The following is a 12,116-nucleotide window of genomic DNA, read 5'->3' on the forward strand; positions in this document are numbered from 1 at the left end:
AAAAAAAAAAAAAAAAAAAGGCAGGGCGCTTGGGTGGCTCAGTCGGTTGAGCGTCTGACTTTGGCTCAGGTCATGATCTCACAGTTCATGGGTACAAGCCCTGCATCGGGCTCCCCGGTGACAGCTCAGAGCCTAGAGCCTGCTTTGGATTCTGTGTCTCCCTCTCTTTCTGCCGCTCCCCCGCTCACACTTTCTCTGTCTCTCAAAAATAAATAAATGTTACCAAAAAAAAAAAAATTAAAAAAAAAATACTAAGTCCAGTATAGGTACAATGCTGATCAGACAAGGCCTGAATAAACACTGAAAAAAAGAAACTACAACTAGATGTACTATGAGGAAATGTGTAATCTTTGTTAATTAACAAAGGAATATGAGGTAAAACATCACACTATGAAATTATCTCAAAGTCAAAACACAGTTGAGGGCACAGCATGCTTACAGGAGGATAGCGAGTGTCAACTGGGACAGATAACCCACAAAAAATAACCTAATGATAAAGATCGACGGTCTCCACCAGGGACAACTCCTGCCCCAGGTGGGTAGCATTTAGGAGGGAGGATTCTACTGGCATCCAGCATCTGGGGGAGGCCAAGGATGCCACTAAATAATCTGCCAAGCACAGGACAGTCCCCACCACAGAGGCTTATCCAGAGTCAGAAGTCAATCATGCTGCAGCTGAGAAACGGTGACAGAGATCAAAGCCTCTAAAGTTAACTTTGTCTTTAGCCCAGCAATTTCATGCCCAGATATTCCCCTAATAAACTGCCAGAAATGTAGACAGAAATACAAGCAAAATGTTGTTCATCATAATAGTATTTACAGTGTGGAAAAACTAGAAAGTATCTAAGAACCCACCAATGGGCAATGGTCAAGTATGCTATGGTACCTGCATACGACGGAAGGAGTGCAACCACCGATTAACAGGGACAGTGATGTTACATTTGAAACGCAGGACATACTAAGAGGGAGAAACGGTGGAGGTGAGTGATGGTATCTTTACCTTTTTACTTTTCTCTGTTTTTACAAAGGGCGTATGCCACTTTTAAAATATTTTTCACTTGCAGCAATCTAATCTAGAGATAATCCTAAACACGTAAGAAAATATGAGACGTTAAGTGATTCACTGAAGCAGTTTCAGACAGTATATAATCAAAATCATTCTGAAAATCCAATAAGAGAGGAATGGCTAAACTCTGGCCACCTTCTCTATGGAGTGTAAATGCAGCTCTCTGAAAACGCTTACGAAGAATAAAGAATATGAGCATTTTCCTGTGTTCTCTAAAACGAGCAGGAAAAATACATATAAATACATACATACAAATAAAAATAAGAACAGGACAGATCATAGTAAAACCACAGCTACATTAAACAAAAACCCAAACAGCCCACAGTGAGCAGGAAGACTGGAGGCAAACATGCAAAAATGTCAGTAGATGTTGGTGGGCACACAGGTGGCTTCCCCCTACTATCAGTTGTTCCTGATTTCCACTAAAAAGTACTATATTTATGGTCAAAACTTTAATTTTAAAAAGTTGTTCTATTCATGTGAAGAGTGAATAAGGCAAAAGGAAAGAGTTTAACAAACAGTAGCAACAAGTCACAAACAACTGCTGTGACACATTCCTTATCTTCATGTGCTCTGTGCATATACCTCTCACCTCATCCTTAAGTCAGTGCAGAGGGTTGAGAGGTTCCATGCCCGGATGAGAGAAGGCCACATGGCATGCCTGCAGGAGGGCCAGGGCTTGAATGCAGGTGAACCTGACCCTCCCTCATGCTCTTCCCACTGGCAAACACCAATGCTCAAAACAGATATCTCACTCACCCTCTGCACTGGATACCATCACGACACCAAGTTTGCCATGTGTTCTATGGGAGGGATGTGGAGGGCCAAAATTTAAAGACCTACCAGTAAGCAGGGTCCTCCTTGAGAAGAGTTCTCTCTTTGGGAGACAGGCTGCCTCCGACAATACGTGTGACCAGCTGGTCGATAGTGTCCACCACCTTGTGATCTGCTCGCTGAGGAATCGCTGGAACACACAAAAGGGCTTTTCTGAGAAACGCATTGGACCGCGTGGGGCCTGAGACAACCAGGACAGAGCCAGAGGCTTAGGATGGAACTTAAGCAGGCACCAGTGACCAAAATCCTCATTCCCGAGAAACCAGCGTTGAAAAGAGGAATGCAGCACAGTATTTTAAAAACCAATATGTAAAATATCTTCCCAAAAGACAGAACAGCATAAACACTAGGAAAGAAAGTCACAAGCTCACGAGGACTATACAGGGCAATGTATGCATATATTCTATAGAAGGAAATGATTTGCAGCAACTCAATTCTGTTTTTCATGTATCGCTTAACTAGAATGTTCACATTCAGAAAAAAATATAAAAGATATAAAACATGTCTAGGTATAAAACACATAAAAAAATATTTAGGTTATGATTCCCAATACAAAAGAGGTAAGAAAAGATATATAAATACAGACATGTAATAAAAAAGATTAGAAGGAAATATTCCAGAATGTTAATAGATGTTATCTATGAACGGTAGATTTACCAGGGACTTCATTTTCTTTGTGCTTTAGCTATAAAAAATAAATATGTAGGGATGCCTGGGTGGCTCAGTCGGTCCAACTTCAGCTCAGGTCATGATCTTCTGATCTGTGAGTTTGAGCCCCTCATTGGGCTCTGTGCTGACAGCTCAGAGCCTGGAGCCTGTTTCAGATTCCACGCCTCCCTCTCTCTCTCTGCCCCTCCCCAGCTCATGCTCTGTCTCTCAAAAATGAATAAACATTAAAAAAAATTTTTTTTAATATGCATGCTTTATAATCAGAAAACATATATATAAATTTGCAAAACAAAATTCCCTAATCAAAAAAGTGAGTGGCCCTAAGGTAGATGTTCATAGAAAATATTTGAATATATGAAAAGAAAAGCATTTCCTAAAGTATAAACTTCCTTCAATATGAATTTTAATTTACAATGCCACCAGCAACACAGAAGAGCATCTGTGCCCTCAATTAATAAGACTGTTAATATTTAGTTTTCTGATATTTGCTAATTTTAATATCACAGAATGGTCTGTTCGGTCATTTGATAAAAACCACTCCAGGAGGTACCTGGGTGGCTCAGTCAGTTAAGCATCCGACTTTGGCTCAGGTCATGATCTTGCGGTTTGCAAGTTTGAGCCCCACATCGGGCACTGTGCTGTCAGCCCAGAACCTGCTTCAATCCTGTCACCCTTTCTCTCTGCCCCTCCCCTGCTTCTGCACTAAGGTAAACATTTAAAACCAAAAAAAGAATCTGCAAAAACCACTCCTGAACTGGAGAGGTTTGCCCGTTTGTTGTGTCGAGTAACTAACTGCATTGTCCTGTCCTTGCCTATGTCCAAGATACACCTTTGAGCTTATTTTATTTTATTTTTTTATTTTTTTTATTTTTTCAACGCTTATTTATTTTTGGGACAGAGAGAGACAGAGCATGAACGGGGGAGGGGCAGAGAGAGAGGGAGACACAGAATCGGAAACAGGCTCCAGGCTCTGAGCCATCAGCCCAGAGCCTGACGCGGGGCTCGAACTCACGGACCGCGAGATCGTGACCTGGCTGAAGTCGGACGCTTAACCGACTGCGCCACCCAGGCGCCCCCTTTGAGCTTATTTTAAATATCAGTGTAAGCTTTTTATACCAGATAAATTGATTCTTCAATCGTCATGCTCTTGCAAGTATTTCCCCTTTGATTATTGGCTCTCATTTTATAGAACTTTTAGTTTTACATGACTTTACAGAGGAGTAAGAGTTCAAAGTCAGAAGCTTTCAAAAACAATACAACTTTTGGATCACTACAACCACCTCTTGAGAAGGTAACCACAAGCAAGGGCCCCAGCTTTGGCCCCATAATCCTCCTCTTGAGACCAAATTCTACAGAGAACTTAAAAAATAACAGGAAGAGTCGTCAAAGCATTCAACCGAAGATGTCATCTCAGCATTTCTAACAGTAATGGAAGCAGCAGCAGAGCAGTGCCCCACAAGACATGGGCTCTGGTGCCATCTACCTGCTGTCCAGACAGCCCAGGCTTGCAGATGTCAATTACTAGGGAACCCGCCTCTGCTTAGCCTCAGAGGCCTCTAGTAAAAGGCAGCATGAGTCCCACATCAAGGGAAGGGTGAGGTAATTTACGTTAGGTCAGTATCATGATGCAGCAATTGCTGTAGAAACACAGAAAAAGACCTTTGATAGTCCTGTAAAAGAACAGACTGTAGTGTTTTCAGTACAGCAAGACAGTAGCTGCGGGCAAACCTGTGAAGCAGCAAAACCAGGGAAGGGTGGTGGGCAACTTTAAGTTATGGGAGACTTTTTCATACAAAGTTCTTCAGTACTGACATTACACTGACTTTCCATTCCCCCACTTTGGGGGGTGTGGGAAGGAGGGGTCCTGCTTCGGCCCTGAGCCCACTTCTGGAAGGCTCCCTCTCCAAGAGGTAGGTGTGGCTGCCCATCCACAGTGGGACCTACTCTGTGCCTGATGTAGTCAGGGTTCCATAAGTGTATAGGGGAGTAAAGAGATTCAGGGACAAATAAGGCTTTCCCACATGGCTGGGGCAATGGAAGGTGAAAACTGTCTTGGGGGGAAAAGGACTTCCTCCTCCGGAGGTAAAGGGGGGAAAAGTGCTTCCTCGCCGGTCACAAAGCCACCACATAATGCTCATGATTTCTGGGTCAGGTCTGGACTATGACAGCATTCATCCTGGGCGCTAAGCAGGAGAGAGAAGGGATACCAAACACCCAGTGTTTATATTACCTCTTTGTTGGCCTTTCTGGAACCTCCTCAAAGCTGATTCGTTAACTGCAGGTTACCAGATGTACCTAAGTGATCTATCGATCTTTAGCCATTCTAAAAAACTGAGTCACTCAGGGTGGAAAGGTGCTTCTACTACCTGGGCAGACCTGGCTAATCTCTGCCAGTCCCTTGACACAGCTCAAACACGGCCTCCCCAACTCCCCTGGGCTGGGATCTCTTCCATCCCCCTTAATCCTGGCACAGGAGAAGCTGGGTTTTATCATTTCTGTCCCTTAAGAGCCTGGGGACTCCCCAGAGACAGAGCCCAGTGTTTACTTTCCCCTCTAGTAATACCTTAGGGTGGGAAAGAGGGGGATGCTGTAACAACAAGGGCTTCTTAACCTTGGCTGTAGAATGGTACAAAAACCCCCCCCCCCCCCCACACACACACACCTGCCAGAAGGCAGAGGCAAAATTGTGTACAAATACATGTGCATTTTTCCTGACCAGGGCCACAGCTTTTGATCAGGAGTCTGTGACCCAGAAACATCTAAGGACTTCTGTGGTAGACAGAAGATTCCTAATATATGCTTACAGAATGCATGGCAGACATGTACACTGGCCAATCGGAGTTTTCTACTAACATTCTGATGTTTCCAGTTGGCTAAAAAATTCTGTGTAAAAATCTCAAAGAAAATAAGAGACATTACAAGAAAACATGACAAACAAACTAATCACAAGAAATAGGAACTTTCGCTGCTTTCCTTACCATCACTCAGCCCACTTGGAGACGTGGCCTGGACTTGGGGTTTGGTAGGAGGAACCGTTTTCTCCTCATCTTGGGTTGGCTCGGGTTCGGCTTTCTTGACCTGGAGGGGACACCCACTGCTGACCAGCCAGGCCTTCAGGTGATCGATGTACTCTCTTCCAAACAGAGTAGAGTCCTCAAAATTTGGAAACGCGGCAGGAGAGGGAGCTAGATCTTGGAGGCCAACAGCTTCTAAGATTTTCTCTTGCCGGAAAGAAGAGGCCAAGGAGAAAGTCTGTCCCAAGAGGGCTAGAGATTTCCGGCAGAGAGAATTGGTGGTCTCCAGGGCAACAGCCAAGTCCAGGGGATTGCTGAGGGTCTTCATTTTGACACTCAGCTCATAGGCATTGCAGGCCATGAGGAGGGGTGTGACACTCTTCAGAAGCCGGTCTTGAAGCCTCATTATATACTTGTCAAAGGGCTTTATGATTTCAAAAAAGCAATTTTTGGTCTTCACAGCACCTTTGTCTAAAAGCATATTTAAAAACTCGTTATCAACTCTGGGTGTTTTCAAAGCAGAGTGCTTTAAAAATTTGATAGTAAAAAAGCAAAAATCTCTGTGCTCTGGTTTTAAGGAGCATTTGAATGAAGCGAGCATTTTAGCACAGGTTTCGGTTTCGAGTTCAAAGAGAGTCTGGAAAAGCTGGGAAAATTTAACATCATCTTTTATGGTGTGGAATCCTGCCCATTTGATTATTTCTATCCCAAATCTTGAAAAAACATCAGACTTATCTATGAGGTCAAAGCTCATCTTTCTTCTGGGGAGCCGAATATCCTTCAGACTGAGCCCCAAAGGGATCTGAGTAGGAAACTGGATATCTTCTGTCCCTGGGTTCGTCCCCAGGGTCACATCAGGACTTGAGGTGGTTTTCTGGATTTGGTTGGTGCCCTGAGTTTTGGGAGTAATACGGTTTACAGTGGGTACTTTTTTCGTACTCACACTTCTTAGTGTGACAAGCTTTCCAACTCCCCCTTTAGATGGGAGGAGGCCCTGAGTCTCCCCCTTTCCTAAAAGGGCCCCCTCCTGGTCAACGATGTTTAGACCCCGGCCTCTGCCCTGGACTTGGCCACTGCCCCTCAGCACAGAGTCTGTCTCCCCTGGACGGTCCACGTCGTAATCCCGACTTTCTTTCTCCAGACACTCTTTCTCAATCAGCCTGGAGGAACCGAATTCCCCCAGTAGTGCAGAAGGACCAAAACTATACTCCTGCGACCAGGGGGATTCTTGAGAAACAGGGTGGCCAAAGTCTTGTTCCCAAGAGCCACGGAGTGCAAATTTCCAGTCCTGAGAACGGAAATGTCCCAATTTCCGGTGGCCAAAAACTTGGTCTCGGGAATCAGAGTGGGAAAATTCCAGATCCCGGCCACATTCTTTGCGAAAGAAGCTGTCTTCACTTACAGAAGGGTTGCTTGATCTGAAAGAAGGTCCTGGAAATACATCACCTCTCAGGCTTTCTCTCCCAGTGTCTCGAGGGTGGGCTACAGATCCAGCCAGAGTGTATCTGCTGTCACTAGGAATGTCATCATACATATCTGCTCTGGCTCGTGGGACTGTCCTTAGAAGATCTGAAATAAACGATCCAAAGAAGAACACAAAGGTAATTTAGACCAGAGGCTGCAAACGGACAGTCCACAGACCATCAGCCAGCAAGGGGACTTTATCTGCTAGAGCGCAGTATTTATTTCCAACATTTAAAATAAGTGTGGCTTTATTTAGAAATCTGGGTTTACTACTTATAAAAACAGAAGAAGACCTACAACCACTGGGCACACACATGCCCTGATGACAGTCCACAGAGGCTGGGCAAAAGTGCCCCTCACTTATTTGGGCTTCCTGTCCGGGCTCTGTAGGGATCTTCTTTTAAACTAACGGAAGGGTGTCTGGTCCCCAAATAATCTGGGCTTCTTTACTAAAACTGGAGCGCTTGTATGTTTCTACTTCTACCACACAGAAGACAGGTTTACAGGAGGCTATTTGCCCTCCCTGCGTCTAAGGAGTGTTGGACCACAGTGCCACTGAGGCAGAAGCCACGGCTGATACTTCACACCCCATAGCCGACCACAGCGGAGCACTTGACCCAAAGGTGGCAGATAGGCTCCCCGTGGAAAGGTCCACTGGGCCAACCAATCTTCTGAAATAACAAAGGAACTAAGAGGGGACACAGAAGCTAAACAAGCCACAGCAAGAGAGGCCATAATGAAAACTGAACAGTGTGTGCAGAAATGAGAAAAATAGGAATCTAGATTTGCATTTGCTTATTCAAGTAACTAACTCTTGATTTTGGCTCAGGTCATGATCCTAGGATGGGCTCCACACTGAGTGTGGAGGCTGCTGAAATCTCCCCTCTCTCTCTCCCCTGCTCATTTTCTCTCTAAAATAAAATTTTAAAAATTTAAATAATTAAAAGAAGTGAACTATGGGCATATGGGAATAGCAGACCTCAGGGAGACTTTGCAGAGTAGCTTCCTAACGTTCTAGCTTGTGAATCAGAACCTATTACCTAGTCAAGAAGTCAAAAGAGAGAGAAAGATACCAGGAAGTAGTAACGGGCCAAGAGGCCACAGGAAGCTAAAGCTTTACATAAACCCAAGTTTATGCATTCAACAAGTACTTACTAAGCAACTAATATGTATGGGCACTGCTCCAGGCAACATAATTATAGCAAGGAAAGGAGACAGTAAAGTCTCTACCCTCCTGGATTTGTCAGTTGAGGGAGCCAAACAATAAACAAAAATCCATCACATGTAAGAAAGTTCCAATAGGAAATATCCAGCAGGAAGGAACACAAACAGGGGAAGCCATTTTCAGACAGGCTGATCAAGGTGGGTAGCTCTAACAATGTACCTGAGCAGCTGAGGCCTGGTGTGAGAGGCCAGACCGCGCGGTTATGGAGGAAGCCTTCCACGCAAAGGGAGCATGAGCACAAAGCCCTGCAGCAGGACTAGCAGGGAACGAGTGTAGCCGGAATGGAACAGAGGAACAAGGGGCAAAGCAGTAAGAAGGCAGCTCCTAGATCCTGTCGTACACTGGAGCCCTTAGGGACCCCCAGGCATCCTGATTTAATTGATTAGGAGAGGGTGTGGCCTGAGCAGTAGGGTTTTTAAAGGGTCCCCAGATAATTCCAACAAGCAGCAAAGTTACAGAACCACTATGACACAAAATGTGAACAGAACAGGAGTACCAGATCAAGTTAGGCCCTCAATGGACTCTACAGTTTACTCTGAACAAGATGGAAAGCCATGAAGGGGTTTGGAGTAAAGGGATGACTTTGTTGGCTGCTGCTCAGGGACTGACCACAAAAGACAAGAGTGGGTATGGATGTTCCAGCAAAATCCACCGGGATAATCCTGGTATTGACAGCTATTGATGGCATGAATAGGGAACAGCATTAAAGGAAGAGTAGAGGCTGGAGTCTGCACAACAGGATTTTCCAATGCCTTGTAAACCAATGCAGACTAGAGCAGATACAGTGAAAGGCTGACCAATGGACCACACGGCTAGCTCTGTGACAAAGTGGTGGTTCCAGAACCATCCAGCATCCTATTGGTTTCCGAGTACAGATCCCGCCCCCCATTTTTCTTGACAAAACTAAGATACGTCTTGATGTTTGAGTCTCTAGGTAAAGATAAAATCTCCACATATACGTGTATGTGTGTACATATATGTATAAGTATACACATATACACATGTGAGGACACATGTCAACATGTAAGTATTCAGGATTACACGAACATATCACTAGAAGAACCGAAGGATGCACAAATCTGTGGTGACACAGATACGGTTACTTCAGAGGGCTAAGGAAGCAGCTAAGAACTTTTAAAATTTTTACTCCTAACTACTTTATAATTCTTCCAATCCTTCGTAACGGGAATGTATTTGTGTACCACTCAAGCAATTTTTAAAAACTCAGAAGCTGAAGACAGCTTCTAACCTCCAGCTTCTCCACATCCAAAGCACACAAGTTATCCCTACCCCAAGCACTTAATTCACTCAACCAACACTGAGGAAGTTTCCTCGGTGGAGACTGGCTCAGGGGTGGGCGCGGTGAGCAGCACAGACCTGAAGGAGGCCTGGGGGAGGCTGGCCCACCTCAGAAAAGTAAGGGCTCAGCACACTGCCCTAGGACTCAGAAGAACAACCAAACCAACCTCAAAACCTGCAGGAGCTTCCAGGGGGAAGGCACCAGCAAGCTGGGTCTTAGTGCCTGAGGGAATTAACCAGGCTGGGCTGGGGAGGGATTCAAAGGCAAGGACAGGCAGCACAGTGTCCCTGAAACACGAGCCTCAAGGCAGGAGATGAGGGCTGTGACCCTCGAGCGCCGCGGTGAGGAACCTCCCTGTCATCCTACAAACTCCGTGCACACCATTTTTTATTCTGCTGGCATGACATTTCAAAACTTTCCAAAGGGAAGGTTTTCAGGCAGGGCCTACACTTGGCAGCCTCCCATGCCCTTGTCTCGCACACATCACTGTTACCTGGCTGTTCCCGTACTTGTCTGAGGATGTGACCCCAAAATGGGGGGCCCCAAGAGTCCAAGTAGGGCCTTGGCCCAGCAAGGCCGGCATTAATAGATCAGCGGGGAGGGCAGACTTGAGGGGAATGAAGCCAGAAGCCGAGAGACTGTTGAGGAGATTATTGCAATAATCCAGGTGAGAACTAGTAAGAGCTCAGATCTGGGCAGCAATGGTGGGGATGGAGCCCGGAGACTGATTCACGAACCCTCCTTTAGGTGGGGGAGGACGCCTGGGGCGGAGAAGCTTCCGAGAATGACAATACCCACTTCCGCGTGATGAGCTGACAGGGGGACCAAGAGAAAAGTTTATCTCCCCTCGACAAATAAGGAAGGTAGGATCCGAAGAACTCCAGAGTGTGCCCAAGGTACCGATATCCTCCTGCCCTGACCCTAAAAGCATGCCCCGTAACTACCCTCCCACCAAAGAAACCAAGCACTTTAATTCACCTTGAGCTTTAAACTGAAGAGCTTCACCTACGGCCTCACCACTGGGGTCCATGTGATATCGGTTAGCTTTTTCTTGCAAAACAGCATCAAAAGTCTCCTGTGCAATTCGCCTAGCTGCCATGTTTCTCTGACCTGTAGTGAGAGGGGAAAAAAAGACACTAAGAATGACAACTAATGCTCACATGGCCCGCTCTGTTTCACCTAACCCTCAAAGTAACAGGACAAGTAATCGATAACTCAACACGGTGCTGCAGAGGGAGGCCAGATTATTCTACGGGGGCTTCTGCCCTCACAGAGTTCACAGGGGCGTTGGCTGAGGAGCAAACCAAGCATTGTGATCTTAGACAATTTATTTTGCTTCTCTGAGCCCATTTCCTCAGAATCCCTACCTGCTGGGGTTACTGCACGTAAGAGCGTAGGCGGTGGGACCATACCCCTCGCACGTGGGATCTTTAGGAGAGCTGCGATCTTTCCCATTTCCATTTCCTATCTCACAGACACGCAAAGAGGATCTGAGGACTGACTTGCCCTCTGAGAGGAGCCTCTCAACCAACAAGTGACTGGAGGAGTCCCTGACTGGTGACAGAGCTTGCTCTGTACCAGGTCCTCTGGTCGGAAAGGGACTCTCACAATCTCGTTTACTTCTTCCAACAACCCAGTGAAAAGCGGGTGCTGTCAGAAACGACACTATACAGAAGAAAAGATAGACTCGGGCTAAGTGACCCACCCAAGGTCAGACAGCCCAGACTGAAACCTGGCAAACAGGGCACGGGTAGTGGGGACAAAGCCCTGAACGCTGACGGGAAAAAGACGGGAGAAGCAACAATGAGGAATCCAGCGGCTACCTCCTTAACCAAAATATCCCTTCCATCTTGAAACATCCAACCTCAAGAGTCAAACCTGCCCTACCTCATAGTCATTTCTTACACCCATCACCCCCTTTGCTCATCCTTAAGCCCTTTTCCTGGGGCGCCCCTTGTTCGGTGCCATCGAAGGGCAGGGTCTCCCAGCCAGGGGGCTCCGGATCAAATCGAGTGACCTAACCTTTTTACGCCTCCATTTCCCCATCCATGGAATGGGCAGCTCGTGGTGGGGGCTGCTGTGGGGAGTGAACCAGGTAAAAAATGGTAAAGGGCTCGATACAGCGGCTGGCCGCCGTAATCCCCGTACGGGCTGGGTGGAATGAATGGACGAAAGAACCCTTCGGGCGTGGCCCGCCTCCTACCGGCCTAGCCTCCGAAGACGAAGAAAAGGGGGCGTCGGGCCTGGGAGGCCGAAGACCGCCCCCCAGGCCGACCCGGCCGGGACGCCGCCGATGCGCAGCGCGAGGGCCGTGCTCGCGGCACACGCCCCGCGGCCCCCGGGGCCGAGCCCGAGCCTCCCACCCCGGGGCCCGCCCACCGACGACGCCCGGGCCCAGGCCTCACCCCGGACCCACCGCGCGCGGAGCCGCCCCCGCCGCTGCCTCAGGCTCCTCACCCGCCGCCGCCGCCGCCGCGCGAGGCGGGGACATGCAAATGAGCCAACGGTCTCCGCAGCGCCGCGCCGCGCACGCGCAAGCTACAG

The 12,116-nt window shown here is 47.1% G+C and overlaps 1 protein-coding gene across 9 annotated transcripts in view; it reads right to left on the reverse strand.

Annotated features, from left to right (window-relative positions):
• The window catches only part of SUGP2 (SURP and G-patch domain containing 2), a 32,574-nt gene that overhangs the window by 20,187 nt on the left and 271 nt on the right, over positions 1–12,116 (reverse strand). For 3 of the 9 annotated variants that reach the window (XR_005781469.1, XM_040444996.1, XM_040444995.1), the window contains exons 1-4: positions 12,030–12,104; positions 10,551–10,682; positions 5,548–7,152; positions 1,910–2,030 (exon numbers count right to left, since the gene is read on the reverse strand). Coding sequence is in view for 8 of the 9 variants with exons in the window: in XM_040444996.1 (XP_040300930.1) it covers positions 1,910–2,030; positions 5,548–7,152; positions 10,551–10,682; positions 12,030–12,063 (1,892 nt within the window). In the remaining variant the exon portion in view is untranslated. Of the gene's footprint in view, positions 1–1,909; positions 2,031–5,547; positions 7,153–10,550; positions 10,683–11,594; positions 11,895–11,977; positions 12,105–12,116 lie in introns of those variants that run through there. The other 6 variants (XM_040444998.1, XM_040444999.1, XM_040445000.1 and 3 more) reach the window with 6 other exon arrangements.

This window comes from Herpailurus yagouaroundi, unplaced genomic scaffold (genome assembly GCF_014898765.1).
Source record: "Herpailurus yagouaroundi ecotype Mexico unplaced genomic scaffold, PumYag 193, whole genome shotgun sequence".
In the NCBI taxonomy this organism is placed as follows: Eukaryota; Metazoa; Chordata; class Mammalia; order Carnivora; family Felidae; genus Herpailurus; species Herpailurus yagouaroundi.